The sequence below is a fragment of the Somniosus microcephalus genome, chromosome 12 (assembly GCF_052327205.1).
Source record: "Somniosus microcephalus isolate GS21.2 chromosome 12, FLI_Smic_1.0, whole genome shotgun sequence".
Taxonomy (NCBI): domain Eukaryota; kingdom Metazoa; phylum Chordata; class Chondrichthyes; order Squaliformes; family Somniosidae; genus Somniosus; species Somniosus microcephalus.
This window is the reverse complement of record NC_140998.1, coordinates 174,556,306-174,575,280: the sequence shown is the minus strand read 5'-3', so window position 1 is coordinate 174,575,280 and position 18,975 is coordinate 174,556,306. Positions and strand designations below refer to the sequence as shown.

The following is an 18,975-nucleotide window of genomic DNA, read 5'->3' as shown; positions in this document are numbered from 1 at the left end:
GGGGAGTGAGGGGCAAGGGGAGTGAGGGGGAGCAGGTGTAGGGGAGTGAGGGGGAAGGGGAGTGAGGGGCAAGGGGAGTGAGGGGGAGTGAGGGGCAAGGGGAGTGAGGGGGAGCGGGTGTAGGGGAGTGAGGGGGAAGGGGAGTGAGGGGGAGTGAGGGGGAAGGGGAGGGAGGGGGAAGGGGAGTGAGGGGGAGTGGGTGTAGGGGAGGGAGGGGGAGTGGGTGTAGGGGAGTGAGGGGGAAGGGGAGTGAGGGGGAAGGGGAGTGAGGGAGAAGGGGAGTGAGGGGGAGTGAGGGGGAAGGGAGTGAGGGGGAGGGGGAGCGGGTGTAGGGGAGTGAGGGGAAGGGGAGTGAGGGGTGAGGGGAGTGAGGGGTGAGGGGAGTGAGGAGTGAGGGGGAAGGGGAGTGAGGGGGAGCGGGTGTAGGGGAGTGAGGGGGAAGGGGAGTGAGGGGGAAGGGGAGTGAGGGGGAGCGGGTGTAGGGGAGTGAGGGGCAAGGGGAGTGAGGGGGAGCAGGTGTAGGGGAGTGAGGGGGAAGGGGAGTGAGGGGGAAGGGGAGTGAGGGGTGAGGGGGAGTGAGGGGCAAGGGGAGTGAGGGGGAGCGGGTGTAGGGGAGTGAGGGGGAAGGAGTGAGGGGGAGTGAGGGGGAAGGGGAGTGAGGGGGAAGGGGAGTGAGGGGGAGTGAGGGGGAAGGGGAGGGAGGGTGTAGGGGAGTGAGGAGGAAGGGGAGTGAGGGGGAGTGAGGGGGAAGGGGAGTGAGGGGGAGTGGGTGTAGGGGAGGGAGGGGGAGTGGGTGTAGGGGAGGGAGGGGGAAGGGGAGTGAGGGGGAAGGGGAGTGAGGGGGAGGGAGGGGGAAGGGGAGTGAGGGGGAGCGGGTGTAGGGGAGTGAGGGGGAAGGGGAGTGAGGGGGAAGGGGAGTGAGGGGGAGTGAGGGGGAAGGGGAGTGAGGGGGAAGGGGTGTGAGGGGCAAGGGGAGTGAGGGGGAAGGGGAGTGAGGGGGAGTGAGGGGGAGCGGGTGTAGGGGAGTGAGGGGGAAGGGGAGTGAGGGGGAGTGAGGGGTGAGGGGAGTGAGGGGGAAGGGGAGTGAGGGGCAAGGGGAGTGAGGGGTGTGAGGGGGAAGGGGAGTGAGGGGCAAGGGGAGTGAGGGGCAAGGGGAGTGAGGGGTGTGAGGGGGAAGGGGAGTGAGGGGCAAGGGGAGTGAGGGGGAGTGAGGGGCAAGGGGTTGTGAGGGGGAAGGGGAGCGAGGGGCAAGGGGAGTGAGGGGGAGTGAGGGGCAAGGGGAGTGAGGGGGAGTGAGGGGCAAGGGGAGTGAGGGGGAAGGGGAGTGAGGGGGAAGGGGAGTGAGGGGGAAGGGGGGGGAGGGGGAGCGGGTGTAGGGGAGTGAGGGGCAAGGGGAGTGAGGGGGAAGGGGAGTGAGGGGGAAGGGGAGTGAGGGGGAAGGGGAGTGAGGGGGAGTGAGGGGCAAGGGGAGTGAGGGGGAGTGAGGGGCAAGGGGAGTGAGGGGGAGCAGGTGTAGGGGAGTGAGGGGCAAGGGGAGTGAGGGGCAAGGGGAGTGAGGGGGAGCAGGTGTAGGGGAGTGAGGGGGAAGGGGAGTGAGGGGAGTGAGGGGGAAGGGGAGTGAGGGGAGTGAGGGGGAAGGGGAGTGAGGGGAGTGAGGGGGAAGGGGAGTCAGGGGAGTGAGGGGGAAGGGGAGTGAGGGGGAGCGGGTGTAGGGGAGGGAGAGGGAAGGGGAGTGAGGAGGAAGGGGTGTAGGGGAGGGAGGGGGAAGGGGAGTGAGGGGGGAGGGGAGGGAGAGGGGAGTGGATCAGGAGTTAGTTCCACACCTCACCTCAGACAGCCCCTGGATTAGGAACCGGACCGGGGTACAGATAAACCCAGGGCGTGAATGGAATGCAAACGATGCGCGTGATCTCTGGTGCGCTCGCGCCGCGGGTTTTGCAAGTGATGGCAGTAGGCTCTTGCTGCTCCCCGCTCCAGCGCAACTCTGTGGGGTCGCTGTCTTTTGCTGGGCCGTCGCTCGCTTCGCGCCTTCCACTTCCTGCTGCCTCTGGGCGCTGAGCTCTGTCTTGTCTCTGCAGTGGGATTGCAGCTCTGGGCCTGTCTCAGGCGACCTCTGACTCTCCTGGTGCGTCTGCTGCGACTGGAGAAGCCGGTCATTACTAACTGTCTTGTCTCTGGTAGGAGCATCTCTGTGCTGTAACCTGCCAACCGCCTCACAACCCATCGGCTTTCGTTTCCTAGCAACCCACGCTGTTAACCAGTAGCTCACGTTGGCGCAGTGCCCGTGATCCCACAATCTCTTCCTGTGCGCGTCTGTTTGCTTTCTCTGCCACTCTTGCCTGCCTCGCCCTGTATCCGTACCAGCTGCACGTCGTGTGGTGTCGTCTGTCTGGTCTGCCTGGGTCCTTGTCGTCTCGGCTTGCCTCACTCCCTGCTTGCCTTTGCACACTCGTCCAGTCCCGCGTTGCCTGCCTGCCTTTGCTCACTTGCCAGATCCCGCAGACGTAAAAGACCCCGGGGCCACCGATTCGAAGAAGAGATGGGGCGTTCTCCCCGGTGACCAACATCACTAAAACAGATTATCTGGTCATTATCACACTGCCGTCTGTGGGATCTTGCTGCATGCCAATTGGTTGCCCCGTTTCCTACATCACAACAGCGACCACACCTCAAAAAAAGCACATTGTTGGCTGTAAAGCGCTTTGGAACGATCCAAGGTTGTGAAAGACGCTGGAGAAATACACATTCCTTCTTTCTATCTGTACCGTGCCTCGCGGTGTGATTAGTCGTGGGGTCAGTGGGGTTCGGCCCCCCGCCCTTCAGTATTGCGTGTGAAAAGGGGGCGAGTTTCGTGGTTACGATGGAGACCGAGACTGAGACGGGTCGTGTCTTGTTCTTCCTGCATCCCCCCACCCCCCCCCCCCCCCCTCCACCAACAGAGGCGGTGAGGAAGAGCTGCTCGGAAGCTTCCCTGACCGGGGTCTCCACAACCTGCTCCTCCACGGACCTCGACCAGAACTTCGTGATGAGCCAGACCTGCGAGGACCTGGGCAAAACCACCCCGCCCACAAGCAGGCCGAGCCTGAAGGCCCAGGGACCCGAGGCCCAGGCCAGCGCCAGGCCGAGAGTCAACTTCCACCTGAACCAGGAGGAGGAGGAAAAGGAGGAGGGGAGCCAGGCCGGGGAGCAGCGACCCGGGCCCTCCCGGTTCCCCGAGGGCTTTCAGCCCCTCCGCAGCAACACAACGGCGGCCAACATTAAACTGCAGACGTCGGCTATTGTGAAAAACCCCTTCATGTCTCCGCTGCTGGCTCCAGATGACATGCTCCGAGGACTACCGCCTGTACACTTAGTGGTGAGTGTCGATTGCCACTTAATTTACCACCCGCCGCCCCCCCGCTCGAGATACCGCAGGCACTGGACCACCTCACCCAGCTCGCCAGTCTTCACCAGTCTCATCAGTAGTTTAGAGATTTCTCAGGGATCCCAACCCCCCCGCCCCCTGTAACTACTGACACACTCCCGGGACTCCCCCGTAACTACTGACACACTCCCGGGACTCCCCCGTAACTACTGACGCACTCCCGGGACTCCCCCGTAACTACTGACGCACTCCCGGGACTCCCCCGTAACTACTGACGCACTCCCGGGACTCCCCCGTAACTACTGACGCACTCCCGGGACTCCCCCGTAACTACTGACGCACTCCCGGGACTCCCCCGTAACTACTGACGCACTCCCGGGACTCCCCCGTAACTACTGACGCACTCCCGGGACTCCCCCGTAGCTACTGACGCACTCCCGGGACTCCCCCGTGGCTACTGACGCACTCCCGGGACTCCCCTGTAACTACTGACACACTCCCGGGACTCCCCCGTAACCACTAACGCACTCCAGGGACTCCCCCGTAACTACTGACACACTCCCGGGACTCCCCCGTGATTACTGACGCACTCCTGGGACTCCCCCGTAACTACTAACGCGCTCCCGGGACTCCTCTGTGAATACTGACACACTCCCGGGACTACCCCGTAACTACTGACACACTCCCGGGACACTCCCAGGACTCCCCCGTAACTACTGACACACTCCCGGGACACTCCCAGGACTCCCCCGTAACTACTGACACACTCCCGGGACTCCCCGTAACTACTGACACACTCCCGGGACACCCCCATTACTACTGACGCACTCCTGGGACTCCGCCGTAACTACTAACGCACTCCCGGGACTCCCGCGTAACTACTGACACACTCCCGGGACTCCCCCGTAACTACTAACGCATTCCAGGGACTCCCCTGTAACTACTAATGCACTCCCGGGACTCCTCTGTGAATACTGACACACTCTCGGTACTCCCCTGTAACTACTGACACACCCCCGGGACTCCCCTGTAACTACTGACACACTCCCGGGACTCCCCCGTAACTACTGACGCACTCCCGGGACACCCCCATAACTACAGACACACTCTCAGGACTCCCCCGTAACTACTGACGCACTCCCGGGACTCCCCCGTAACTACTGACGCACTCCCGGGACACACCCGTAACTACTGACACACTCCCGGGACTCCCCCGTAACTACTGACACACTCCCGGGACTCCCCCGTAACTACTGACGCACTGCCGGGACTCCCCCGTAACTACTGAGGCACTCCCGGGACTCCCCCGTAACTACTGACACACTCCTGGGACTCCCCCGTAACTACTGACGCATTCCCGGGACTCGCCTGTGAATACTGATGCACTCCCGGGACTCCCCCGTAACTACTGACACACTCCCGGGACTCCCCTGTAACTACCGACACACTCCCAGAACTCCCCCGTAACTACTGACACACCCCCGGGACTCCCCTGTAACTACTGACACACTCCCGGGACTCCCCCGTAACTACTGACGCACTCCCGGGACTCCCCCGTAACTACTGACACACTCCCGGGACTCCCCCGTAACTACTGACACACTCCCGGGACTCCCCCGTAACTACTGACGCACTCCCGGGACTCCCCCGTAACTACTGACGCACTCCCGGGACTCCCCCGTAACTACTGACGCACTCCCGGGATTCCCCCGTAACTACTAACGCACTCCCGGGACTCCTCCGTGAATACTGACACACTCCCGGGACTCCCCCGTAACTACTGACACACTCCCGGGACTCCCCCGTAACTACTGACGCACTCCCAGGACTCCCCCGTAACTACTGACGCACTCCCGGGACTCCCCCGTAACTACTGACGCACTCCCGGGACTCCCCCGTAACTACTAACGCACTCCCGGGACACTCCCGTAACTACTGACGCACTCCCGGGACTCCCCCGTAACTACTGACACACTCCCGGGACTCCCCCGTAACTACTGACAGACTCCCGGGACTCCCCCGTAACTACTGACACACTCCCGGGACTGCCCCGTAACTACTGACACACTCCCAGGACTCCCCCGTAACTACTGACGCACTCCCGGGACTCCCCCGTAACTACTGACGCACTCCCGGGACTCCCCCGTAACTACTGACGCACTCCCGGGACTCCCCCGTAACTACTGACACACTCCCGGGACTCCCCCGTTACTACTGACTCACTCCTGGGACTCCCCCGTAACTACTGACTCACTCCTGGGACTCCCCCGTAACTACTGACGCACTCCCGGGACTCCCCCGTAACTACTGACACACTCCCGGGACTCCCCCGTTACTACTGACTCACTCCTGGGACTCCCCCGTAACTACTGACGCACTCCCGGGACTCCCCCGTAACTACTGACACACTCCCGGGACTCCCCCGTAACTACTGACACACTCCCGGGACTCCCCCGTTACTACTGACTCACTCCTGGGACTCCCCGTAACTACTGACGCACTCCCGGGACTCCCCCGTAACTAATGACGCACTCCCGGGACTCCCCCGTAACTACTGACACACTCCCGGGACTCCTCTGTGAATACTGACACACTCCCGGGACTCCCCCGTAACTACTGACACACTCACGGGACTCCCCCGTAACTACTGACGCACTCCCGGGACTCCCCCGTAACTACTGACGCACTCCCGGGACTCCCCCGTAACTACTGACGCACTCCCGGGACTCCCCCGTAACTACTGACGCACTCCCGGGACACACCCGTAACTACTGACACACTCCCGGGACTCCCCCGTAACTACTGACGCACTGCCGGGACTCCCCCGTAACTACTGAGGCACTCCCAGGACTCCCCCGTAACTACTGACACACTCCTGGGACTCCCCCGTAACTACTGACGCATTCCCGGGACTCCCCTGTGAATACTGATGCACTCCCGGGACTCCCCCGTAACTACTGACACACTCCCGGGACTCCCCTGTAACTACCGACACACTCCCAGAACTCCCCCGTAACTACTGACACACTCCCGGGACTCCCCCGTAACTACTGACACACTCCCGGGACTCCCCCGTAACTACTGACGCACTCACGGGACTCCCCCGTAACTACTGACGCACTCCCGGGACTCCCCCGTAACTACTGACGCACTCCCGGGACTCCCCTGTGAATACTGACGCACTCCCGGGACTCCCCTGTAACTACTGACACACTCCCGGGACTCCCCCGTAACTACTGACGCAGTCTAATCTACTGGAATTTTTTGAGGATGTAACTGGTAAAATAGATAAGGGAGAACCAGTGGATGTGGTGTATTTGGACTTTCAGAAGGCTTTCGATTAGGTCCCACATAAGAGATTAGCGTGCAAAATTAAGGCACATTGGATTGGGGGCAAGGTATTGACTTGGATAGAGAACTGGTTGGCAGACAGAAGACAGAGAGTTGGAATAAACGGGTCGTTTTCCGAGTGGCAGGCAGTGACTAGTGGGGTACCGCAAGGATCGGTCCTAGGACCCCAGCTGTTCACAATATATATTAATGATCTGGACGAGGGAATTGGATGTAATATCTCCAAATTTGCAGACGACACAAAGCTGGGTGGGAGGGTATGCTGTGAGGAGGATGTCGAGAAACTCCAGTACGATTTGGACAGATTGGGTGATTGGGCAGAAACATGGCAAATGCACTATAATGTGGATAAATGTGAGGTTATCCACTTTGGTGGCAAAAACAGGAAGGCAGATTATTATTTGAATGGCAATAGATTGGGAGAAGGGGAAGTGCAAAGAGACCTGGGTGTTCTTGTGCACCAGTCGCTGAAGGTAAGCATGCAGTTGCAGCAGGCGGTTAAGAAGGCAAATCGTATGTTGGCCTTCGTAGCAAGAGGGTTCGAGTACAGGAACAAGGATGTCTTGCTACAGCTGTACAGGGCCTTGGTGAGCACGCACCTTGAGCATTGTGTGCAGTTTTGGTCGCCTTACCTGAGGAAGGACGTTCTTGCCATGGAAGGAGTACAGCGAAGCCAGGCTGATACCTGGGATGGCAGGAATGACGTATGAGGAGAGATTGTGTCGATTGGGCTTATACTCACTGGAGTTTAGAAGATTGAGAGGGGATCTCATCGAAACCTATAAAATTCTGTCAGGTCTGGACAGACTAGATGTAGAAAGGATGTTTCTGATGGCCGGGGAGTCCAGAACCAGGGGTCATAGTCTAAGGATAAGGGGTAAGTCATTTAGGACTGAAATGAGGAGGAATTTCTTCACCCAGAGAGTGGTGAACCTGTGGAATTCTCTGCCAGTTCATTAAATATATTCAAAAAGGAGTTGGATATATTTCTTAAGGCTAAAGGGATCAAGGGATATGGTGAGAAGGCAGGGACAGGGTACTGAATTTGGATGATCAGCCATGATCTCATTGAATGGCGGAGCAGGCTCGAAGGGCCGAATGGCCTACTCCTATCTTCTATGTTTCTATGTTACTGACACACTCCCGGGACTCCCCCGTAACTACTGACACACTCCCGGGACTCCCCTGTAACTACTGACACACTCCCGGGACTCCCCCGTAACTACTGACACAGTCCCGGGACTCCCCCGTAACTACTGACACACTCCCGGGACTCCTCTGTGAATACTGACACACTCCCGGGACACTCCCGTAACTACTGACACACTCCCGGGACGCCCCCGTTACTACTGACACACTCCCGGGACTCCCCCGTAACTACTGACACACTCCCGGGACACTCCCGTAACTACTAATGCACTCCCGGGTTTCCCCCGTAACTACTGACACACTCCCGTGACTCCCCCGTAACTACTGACACACTCCCGGGACTCTGTGAATACTGACACACTCCCGGTAACTACTGACACACCCCCGTTACTACTGACACGCTCCCAGGATTCCCTAGTAACTACTGACACGCACCCGGGACTCCCCTGTGAATACTGACACACTCCCAGGACACTCTCTAAATATTTACACACTCCTGGGGACTCTCTGTAAATATTTACAGACTCCTGGGATCCTGTTGAAAATACTGACACACGCCCGATACTCCCTGTAAATACTGACACACTCGCCGGGGACCCCCTGTAAATACTGACACACACCCTGGGACTCCCTGTAAATACTGACACACACCCTGGGACTCCCTGTAAATACTGACACACTCCCCGGGGACCCCCTGCAAACATGGACACACTCACGGTGACCCCCTGTAAAATCTGACACACTCCCAGGACTCCTTGTAAATATTTACACACTCTCGGGACTCCCTGTACATATTTAGATACTCCCTAGGACTCGCAGTAAATACTGACACACTCCCCAGGGACCCCTGTAAATACTGACACACACCGCGGTGATCTCATGTGAATACTGTTACACTTCCCGGGGACACCCTGTAAATACTGTCACATTCTCCGGGGACCCCCTGTAAATACAGTCACACTCCCCAGGGACTCCCTGTAAATACTGTCACACTCCCCGGGGACCTCATGTAAATACTGACACACTCTCCGGGGACCCCCTGTAAATACTGTCACATTGTCCGGGGACCCCCTGTAAATACAGTCACACTCCCCAGGGACTCCCTGTAAATACAGTCACACTCCCCAGGGACCCCCTGTAAATACTGTCACATTGTCCGGGGACCCCCTGTAAATACAGCCACACTCCCCGGGGACCCCCTGTAAATACTGGCACACTCCCGGGGACACCCTGTAAATACTGTCACACTCTCCGGGAACCCCCTGTAAATACTGTCACACTCTCCGGGGACCCCCTTTAAATACTGGCACACTCCCGGGGACACCCTGTAAATACTGTCACACTCCCCGGGAACCCCCTGTAAATACTGTCACACTCTCCGGGGACCCCCTGTAAATACTGTCACACTCCCCGGGGACCCCCTGTAAATACTGTCACACTCCTGTGATTGCGGTGTGGGATGGGGGTCAGTTTGCGGATCGCGGTGTTGGACGGGGATCAGTTTGAGGATCGCGGTGTGGGACGGGGGTCAGTGAGGATCGTGGTGTGGGACGGGGGTCAGTTTGCGGATCGCGGTGTGGGACGGGGTCAGTTTGAGGATCGCGGTGTGGGACGGTCAGTGAAGATCGCGGTGTGGGATGGGGATCAGCTTGAGGATTGCGGTGTGGGACGGGCGGATCAGTTTGAGGATAGCGGTTTGGGACGGGGTCAGTTTGAGGATCGCGGTGTGGGACGGGGGTCAGTGAGGATCGCGGTCTGGGACGGGCGGGTCAGTTTGAGGATCACGGTGTGGGACAGGGGTCAGTGAGGATCGCGGTGTGGGACGGGGGTCAGTTTGAGGATAGCGGTTTGGGACTGGGTCAGTGAGGATCGCGGTGTGGGACAGGGGTCAGTTTGAGGATCGCGGTGTGGGACGGGCGGGTCAGTTTGAGGATCGCGGTGTGGGACGGGGATCAGTTTGAGGATCGCGGTGTGGGACGGGGATCAGTTTGAGGATCGCGGTGTGGGACGGGGGTCAGTTTGAGGATCGCGGTGTGGGACGGGGATCAGTTTGAGGATCGCGGTGTGGGACGGGGGTCAGTTTGAGGATCGCGGTGTGGGAGGGGGTCAGTTTGAGGATCACGGTGTGGGAGGGGGGTCAGTGAGGATCGCGGTGTGGGAGGGGGTCAGTGAGGATCGCGGTGTGGGACGGGGGTCAGTTTGAGGATCGCGGTGTGGGACGGGGGTCAGTTTGAGGATCGCGGTGTGGGACGGGGGTCAGTTTGAGGATCGCGGTGTGGGACGGGGGTCAGTTTGAGGATCGCGGTGTGGGACGGGGGTCAGTTTGAGGATCGTGGTGTGGGACAGGGGTCAGTTTGAAGATTGCGCTGTGGGATGGGCGGGTCAGTTTGAGGATCGCGGTGTGGGACGGGGGTCAGTTTGAGGATCGCGGTGTGGGACGGGGGTCAGTTTGAGGATCGCGGTGTGGGACGGGGGTCAGTTTGAGGATCGCGGTGTGGGACGGGGGTCAGTTTGAGGATCGCGGTGTGGGACGGGGATCAGTTTGAGGATCGCGGTGTGGGACGGGGGTCAGTTTGAGGATCGCGGTGTGGGAGGGGGTCAGTTTGAGGATCACGGTGTGGGAGGGGGGTCAGTGAGGATCGCGGTGTGGGACGGGGGTCAGTTTGAGGATCGCGGTGTGGGACGGGGATCAGTTTGAGGATCGCGGTGTGGGACGGGGGTCAGTTTGAGGATCGCGGTGTGGGAGGGGGTCAGTTTGAGGATCACGGTGTGGGAGGGGGGTCAGTGAGGATCGCGGTGTGGGAGGGGGTCAGTGAGGATCGCGGTGTGGGACGGGGGTCAGTTTGAGGATCGCGGTGTGGGACGGGGGTCAGTTTGAGGATCGCGTTGTGGGACGGGGGTCAGTTTGAGGATCGCGGTGTGGGACATGTGCTGACCGTACTCTCCTGCCCTCCCCCCACCTCAGGCCTGTGCCCTGGACCCCATGCTGGACGACTCGGTGATGTTTGCCAAGCGGCTGCGCATCGTGGGGCAGCCGGTGAGCCTGCGAGTGGTGGAGGACCTTCCGCATGGCTTCCTCAGCCTCTCCCAGCTCTCCCGCGAGACCAGGGCGGCCTCCAGCATCTGCGTGGACAGAATCCGGGAGGTCTTCCAGAACCAGCCGGCCGCCAGCCAGACACGCAAACACCGCAAGCTGGAGCGGGTCGGCGCCAAGCCCGCGCCTGAAGCCGATGCCAGGCAGCCCGAGGACCTGTCCATGGTCTCCAACAGAGAAACCGGGGCCTAGGCCGTCCCGTCCTGAGTGCAAGTGAACGTGCGCTCTCCTTGTGCACGAGTCGACAGTCGCAGGACGCGTATCCGCGGGTGTGCATTCTGCAGAGAGTTTTCTGTATCTTTTTAATTCCATCCTCGGACTAAACGGGGGCTGTGACTGTTAACGGGGCTCCCCTGGGGTTTCAGGTGGTTCTGGTACAGTCTTCTGCCGAACTCCCTGTTGCCAGAGTGTGTGTACCCACTGCGTGGACAAAGCTAACCTTCGCTCGCCTGCAGCGTGCTCTCTTCTGTGCAGCCCTTCCTCAGTGCATGGGCTGTGAGCGCCAGGGGCGTGCGAGCGCACACGTGCAGCCTACCCGGGCACGTACGCACAAGCATGAGCTCCAGTGTGCGAGGGAAGTGTGTGGCCGGCACACCCTGCGGGGAGGACAGGGGCAGTGTGCACCCTTGCACAAGTGTGAGACTCGACACTGATGGAGACCAAAGCACAGCCCCTCTTTTCTCCCAGCAGAGGGGGGGTGCAATTTACTTCTCCGAATCGTTTGGACTGCTGCCTTTGTACGTGTGTCTGTGTATGAATGTCTGGGTCTGTGTGTGTGTGTGTTTCTGTGTATGAGTATCTGGGTCTGCCTGTGTGTTTCTGTGCGTGTGTTTCTGTGTATGAATATCTGGGTCTGTCTGTGTTTCTGTGTATGAAGGTCTGGGTCTATGTGTGTTTCTGTGTATGAATATCGGTCAGGGTCTGTGTGTGTGTGTCTGTCTGTGTGTGTGTTTCTGTGTATGAATATCTGGGTCTGTGTCTGTGTGTTTCTGTGTGTGTGTCTGTGTGTGTTTCTGTGTATGAATGTCTGTGTCTGTGTGTGTGTATCTGTGTGTGTGTGTATCTGTGTGTGTGTGTCTGTGTGTTTCTGCGTCTGTGTGTCTGTGTGTTTCTGCGTCTGTGTGTGTGAGAGCCTGTGTTTTGCTCTGTCTCTGTAGTTGTGTTAGATTCCTGTGTTCCGTATGTATATATAATTTTAAAGGATTGTTTGTGCTGTCTGTTGAGTTGCTGACACAGATGATGTATTTATTGTGTACCACCCCGCCTCCATTCCCTTACTGCCTGGTGCCAGCTCCATGTGGCGTCGCCCCCGTTTATTAGCGACGTTTCACTGCAATCACAGAGCGGGCGTGGATTGCGTCATTGCTGCCGATCCCACCTCACTGTGGGCTCTTTGAGTGCTCTTAGTCTGAGACTGGCTCTGTTATTGAGCTGATTCTAACCCCTCTGGGGGGGGTGGGGGGCGGAGGGCTCCGCTCCACACGTGGAGCTGGTCCGGAAGCTCCTGTACAAAGTGTAACACAAGAGGCCGACATTAAAGTGTGGTGCTGATATATTGGGAGACTCGGGCGTGTCTCAGAGCTTCCAGCGCACGATCCCGCGGGTAAAGCTGCCCCAGACAGGACAGGCTCTCTGAGGGTCCTGGGGAGACTGACGTCGTGTTTTGAGATGTGTCGCATCAAACTTTAACCCATCGACATTTATCTAACCACGTGATTTAGTTCTTTTTTTAAATTCATTCACGGGATGTGGACGTCGCTGGCTAAACATAAACTTGCATTTATATTGCGCCTTTCACGACCACCGGACGTCCCAAAGCACTTTACAGCCAATGGAGTACATTTGAAGTGGAGTCACTGTTGTAATGTGGGAAACACAGCAGCCAATTTGCGCACAGCAAGCTCCCACAAACAGCAATGTAATAATGACCAGATAATCTGTTTTTTGTTATGTTGGTGGAGGGTTAAATATTTGGCCAGGACACCGGGGATAACTCCCCTGCTCTTCTTCAAAATAGTGGCCATGGGATCTTTTACATCCACCTGAGAGAGCAGACGGGGCCACGGTCTCATCCGAAAGACGGCACCCCTGACAGTGCAGCGCTCCCTCAGCACTGCACTGGAGTGTCAGCCTAGCTTTTTGTGCTCAAGTCCCTGGAGTGGGACTGTGAACCCACAACCTTCTGACTCAGAGGCGAGGGTGCTGCCCACTGAGCCACAGCTGACACATTTATTGCCCATCCCGAAGGCCAGCATTTATTGCCCATCCCGAAGGCCAGCATTTATTGCCCATCCCTAATTGCCCTTGAGAAGGTGGCGGTGAGCCGCCTTTTTGAACCGCTGCAGTCCGTGTGGTGAAGGTGCTCCCACAGTGCTGTTAGGGAGGGAGTTCCAGGATTTTGACCCAGTGACGATGAAAGATCGGCCGATCTATTTCCAAGTCGGGATGGTGTTTGACTTGGAGGTGGTGGTGTTCCCAGGCGCTTGCTGCCCTTGTCCTTCTAGGTGGTAGAGGTTGCGGGTTTTGGAGGTTCTTGTGTGGGGGGGGGGGTAGCGCGGGGAGAGGGAGGGAGGGGAATGGAGAAGGTGAGGGAGAGGGAGGGAGGGGGGAGGAAGAGAACGTGGTGGGAGAGGTGAGGAAGAGAATGGAAGAGGCTGTGAAGCCATTGTGACGGGCATTCTGAGGTTCGCTTGGCCATTCAGCTACTGCTGGTTTGTTATTGTAGAGTCAGGGGTATAATGTGTTAAAGGGGGAAAATTTTACACAGAATAACCCATAATAAGCACCTCCACCCCCCCCCCCCGCAGCCAAAGAGGCTCCCGCCCCATTACTGGGGTATCACAGCCCCTTCATTATTGCCTTGTTAGTGGCAGGGTGGCAGTGGACACTTTCTGCCCTCCCCTCCTCCCGCCCCCTCACCTTCCCTTCCCTTCCCCTCAGCCCTCACCCCTCCCTTTCCCTTTCCATCCCCTCTCCACCCCCCCGCCTCCGCCCTGTGACGCCTCGGACCAGCACTGCCCATAATGCCTTGTTGATTGTTACATCATTGAAGATGATGTCATGGGGAGTTCTATCCAATCGCAGGCAGCTGCCCCACAGTGCTGGCAAAGTACTAAATGGAGGAAAACCGGTGAGGGTCCGCATTAGATATCGAGCCCTTTATAAACTGCATGTCCCCTTAAAATGACCCATTTCCCTTTAAAATGATCCATTTCCCCTTTCAATGGCCCACTTCCCCTTCAATGTTATCCATTTCCCCTTTAAAAGTTATCTATTTCCCCTTTTAATCACTCAGAGGGTGGTGAACCTGTGGAATTCTCTATCACAGAAGGCTGTGGAGGCCAAGTCACTGAATACCTTTAAGAAGGAGATAGATATATTTCTGGACACAAAAGGCATCAAGGGGTATGGGGAGAGAGTGGGAATATGGTATTGAGATAGAGGATCAGCCATGATCATATTGAATGGCGGAGCAGTCTCGAAGGGCCGACTCCTGCTCCTATTTTTCTATGCTTCTATTAAGTGGTGCCAGAGCGTTTGGGGGATTGCAAATGTTACACCCTTGTTCAAAAAAGGGGAGAAGGATAAACCTGGTAACTCCCGGCCTGTCAATTTAACGTTGGTGGTGGGGGAAGCTTTTAGAAGCAATAATCCAGGAGAAAATTAACAGCCACTTGGACAAGCATGGACTAATAAACAAGAACCAGCATGGATTTGTTAAAGGCAAATCGGGCTTGACTGACTTGATTGAGTGTTTTGATGAGGTAACAGGGAGGTTGAATGAGGGCAGTGCAGTTGATGTGTATGTGGCTTTTGAAACGCGTTTGATAAAGTACCACATACTAGGCTTGTTAGCAAAATTGAAGCCTATGGGATAAAAGGGGCAGTAACAGCATGGATACAAATTGGCTAAGAGACAGAAAACAACAACAACTTATATTTATATAATGATTTTAATGTAATAAAACGTCCCAAGGCACTTCACAGGAGTGTTATCAAAAAAAATTGAAAAAACAGAGTTGTGGTGAATGGCTGTTTTTCGGATTGGATACAGGGGCGTTCCCTAAGGTTCAGCACTAGGACCACTGCTGTTCTTGATGTACACTAATGACTTGGACTTGGGGGGTACAGGGCACAATTTCAAAATTTGTAGCTGACACAAAACTTGGAAGTGTAGTAAACAGTGAGGAAGATAGTGATAGACTTCAAGAAGACATAGACAGGCCGGTGGAATGGGCGGACACATGGCAGAGGAAATTCAATGCAGAGACGTGTGAGGGGTTAGGAAGAAGGAGGAGAGGCAATACAAACTCAAATGGTGCAATTTTAAAGGGGGAGCAAAAACAGAGAGACCTGGGGGTGTTTGTGCACCAATCGTTGAAGGTGGCAGGACAGGTTAACAAAGCAATTAATAAAGCACGTGGGACCCTGGGCTTTATAAATAGAGACACAGATTACAAAAGCCAGGAAGTTGTGCTAAACCTATAAAAAAACACTAGTTCGGCCCCAGCTGGAGTATTGTGTCCAATTCTGGGCACCGCACTTTGGGAAGGACGGGAAGGTTTTGGCAAGGGTGCAGAATAGATTTACTAGAATGGTTCCAGGGATGAGGGATTACCGTTACCTGGATAGACTGGAGAAGCTGGGGTTGTTCTCCTTGGACCAGAGAAGGCTAAGAGGAGATTTGATGGAGGTGTTCAAAATCATGAGGGGTTTAGACAGAGAGTAAATAGAATCTCTTTCCAAAGGCTGAAGGGCCGATAATGAGAGGACACCGATTGACGGTGATTGGCAAAAGAACCAGAGGCGACAGGAGGAAAAGAATGTTTACGCAACGAGTGGGTAGGATTTGGAAAGCACTGCCTGATAGAGTGGTGGAAACAGATTCAATAGTATCCTTCAAAAGGGAAAGGGAACTGGAAGGAGAAAACATTTCAGGAATATGGGGAAAGAGCGGGGGGATTGGGACTAACTGGATTGCTCTTTGAAAGAGCTGGCACAGACTCGATGGGCCGACTGGCCTCCTCTGTACTGCACTAGTCTATCATTCTATGATTTCCCCATCAAAAGACCCATTAAATGTCCCATTTCCCCATTCAATGGTCCTTCCCCTTTAAAATCATCCATTTCCCCATTAAATGATCCATTTCCCCTTTAAAATTATCCATTTCCCCATTAAATGTTCCATTTCCCCTTTAAAATGATCCATTTCCCCATTGAATGGCCCATTTCCCCATTAAAATTATCCATTTCCCCATTAAAATCATCCATTTCCCCTTTTAAATTATCCATTTCCCCATTAAATGTCCCATTTCCCCTTTAAAATCATCCATTTCCCCATTAAATGATCCATTTCCCTATTAAATGGTCCTTCCCCTTTCGATGATGTATTTTCCCTTTGAATATCCATTTCCACACTTGTGCCTTTCGATCCCAGCGGTTGCCATGAATTCGGAAGACGCTTCAGCCGGTCGCTGAGCTTTGAGCCTGACCTCGAAGAGACCCATCCACCAGGAAGCAGGCCAACGCAAAGATCACCGGGGAATTGGAGATTGCTTCACAAGCACATTAAACAAAGAATTTAACTCCCAGCTGTGTCCTGGACTGGTCATTTCCGGTGTGTGTGTGTGTGAATGTGTTTCTGTAAGACTGAGTAAGTGTATGAGGTGTGTGAGAATGGATGTGACTGAGTGAGTGTGTGTGTGTATGAGTGACTGAGTGAGTGTGTGTAAATGAATGACTCTGTGGGTGTGACTGACTGTCTGACCGATGTCACTGGATCCTGCTCAGGAGCGGGAACCAAGGGGAATATACTGTCATCTCCCTATCCCAGGGGCACTATCAATTCAGTGTAACTCAGCACAGTCTGGTGATGGAGCCCAGGACCTACATCTCCCTCCGAAGCGGACGGGTTTATCAAAGACTTGAGCACATAATCCACGCTGACACTCCCAGCGCCAGTGCTGAGGGAGCGCTGCACTGTCGGAGGGGCAATACTGAGGGAGTGTTGCACTGTCGGAGGGGCAGTACTGAGGGAGTGTTGCACTGTCGGAGGGGCAGTACTGAGGGAGTGTTGCACTGTCGGAGGGGCAGTACTGAGAGCGCCGCACTGTCAAAGGTGACATCTTTTGAATGGGACATTAAACTGAGGCCCCCATCAGTCCTCTCAGGTGGACGTAATAGATCCCACGGCCACTATTTCGAAGAAGAGCTGGGGAGTTCTCCCCCGTGTCCTGGGCCAATATTCATCCCTCAATCAACATCACTAAAAAGCATTATCTGGTCATTATAACATTGCTGTTTGTGGAATCTTGCTGTGTGCAAATTGACTGCCGCGTTTCCTACATTACAACGGTGACTACACAGTTGGAAATGGTGCTGTAGAAATGCAAGCTCTTTCTAAACCCTCTTTTTGTTGATCTCCGTATGAAATCCATCAGTTGCTCCTGATTTTGTATTTGAACAGGGGCAGTTTTCTCATGTAGTGCCCAGTGGGTGGAGTGATCACATCACCTGCCTTGGGGTGGGGCACCAGACAGAGACCAGAGCTACTGTCATGATCAGCGAGCTGCCTGTTCTGCAAATGGCACAGGGCCCTGGTTTAATTCTTTTAATAAGGCCCCCCCGGTCTGCTGCCGGGGACACACCGTTTGCCAGTTTCAGGGATGGACAGGCCCATTAGAGGAGCTTCAGGAGGGCAGTTACTACATCTGTACAGGGCTCTGGTGAGACCACACCTGGAGTACTGTTCACAGTTTTGGTCTCCTTATCTAAGGGAGGGTATACGTGCCTTAGAGGCAGTGCACTAGATTGATTCATAGCATGCTTACAGCACAGAAGGAGGCCACTATGCCCATCGAGCCCGTGCCAGCTCTGCAAGAGCACTTCAGCTCGTCCCACTCGCCTGCCCTTTCCCTGCAAAATGTTTTCCTTCAGGTACTTATCCAATTCGCTTTTGAAAGCCACAATTGAATCTGCCTCCAGCACCCTCTCAGGCAGTGCATTCCAGATCCTAACCACTCACTACGTAAAAAAGGTTTTCCTCATGTTGCCTTTAGTTCTGCCAATCACCTTAAATCTGTGTCCTCTGGTTCTCGACCCTTCCGCCAATGGGAACAGTTTCTCTATCCACTCTGTTTAGACCCCTCATGATTTTGTACACCTCTGTCAAATCTCCTCTCAACCTTCTCTGCTCTAAGGAGAACAACCCCAGCTTCTCCAGTCTTTCTGCATAACTGAAGTCCCTCATCTCTGGAACCATTCTTGCAAATCCTGGGATGGGAGTAGATGATGAGAGTGTGGATTGGGCCTATACTCTCTGGAGTTTAGAAGAATGAGAGGTGATCTCATTGAAACATATAAAATTTCGAGGGGGGTTGACAGGGTAGCTGCTGAGAGGTTGTTTCCCCTGGCTGGAGAGTCTTGAACTAGGGGGCATAGTCTCAGGATAAGGGGTCGGCCATTTAAGACTGAGATGAGGAATTTCTGCACTCAAAGGGTTGTGAATCTTTGGCATTCTCTACCCCAAAGAGCTGTGGTTGCTGAATTATTCAGTATATTCAAGGCTGAGATCGATAGATTTTTGGACTCTAGTGGAATCGAGGGATATGGGGATCGGGCAGGAAAGTGGAGTTGAGATCAAAGATCATCCATGATCTTATTGGATGGCAGAGCAGGCTCGAGGGGCTGTACTGCTCCTAATTCTTATGCTCTTGATACATTGATAGCGATATATTGATACATACACTGACATATTGATATATATACAAAAGCAAAATACTGCAGATGCTGGAAATATTCAGCAGGTCAGGCAGCACCTGCAGAGAGAGAAACAGAGTTAACGTTTCAGATCGATGACCTTTCGTCAGAACTGGAGTAGGTTAGAGATATAACAGGTTTTAAGCAGGGAAAGGGAGGAGGGGAGGAAAGAACAAAAGGGAAGGCCTGTGATAGGGTGGAAGGCAGGAGTGATTAAATGACAAAAGGGATGATGGTGCAAGGCGAAAGGAGATGGTAA

At 55.4% G+C, this 18,975-nt stretch overlaps 1 protein-coding gene across 3 annotated transcripts in view; it reads left to right on the top strand.

The window, feature by feature from the left end:
* lipeb (lipase, hormone-sensitive b) overlaps window positions 1-12,175 on the top strand; it is a 576,644-nt gene extending 564,469 nt beyond the window's left edge. For all 3 annotated transcript variants that reach the window (XM_086003861.1, XM_086003860.1, XM_086003862.1), the window contains 2 exons: window positions 2,940-3,355; window positions 10,830-12,175. In XM_086003861.1, the coding sequence (XP_085859987.1) occupies window positions 2,940-3,355; window positions 10,830-11,150 (737 nt within the window). In that variant the 3' untranslated portion in view covers window positions 11,151-12,175. The remainder of the gene's footprint in view (window positions 1-2,939; window positions 3,356-10,829) is intronic.
* The last annotated feature ends 6,800 nt before the right edge of the window (window positions 12,176-18,975 follow it).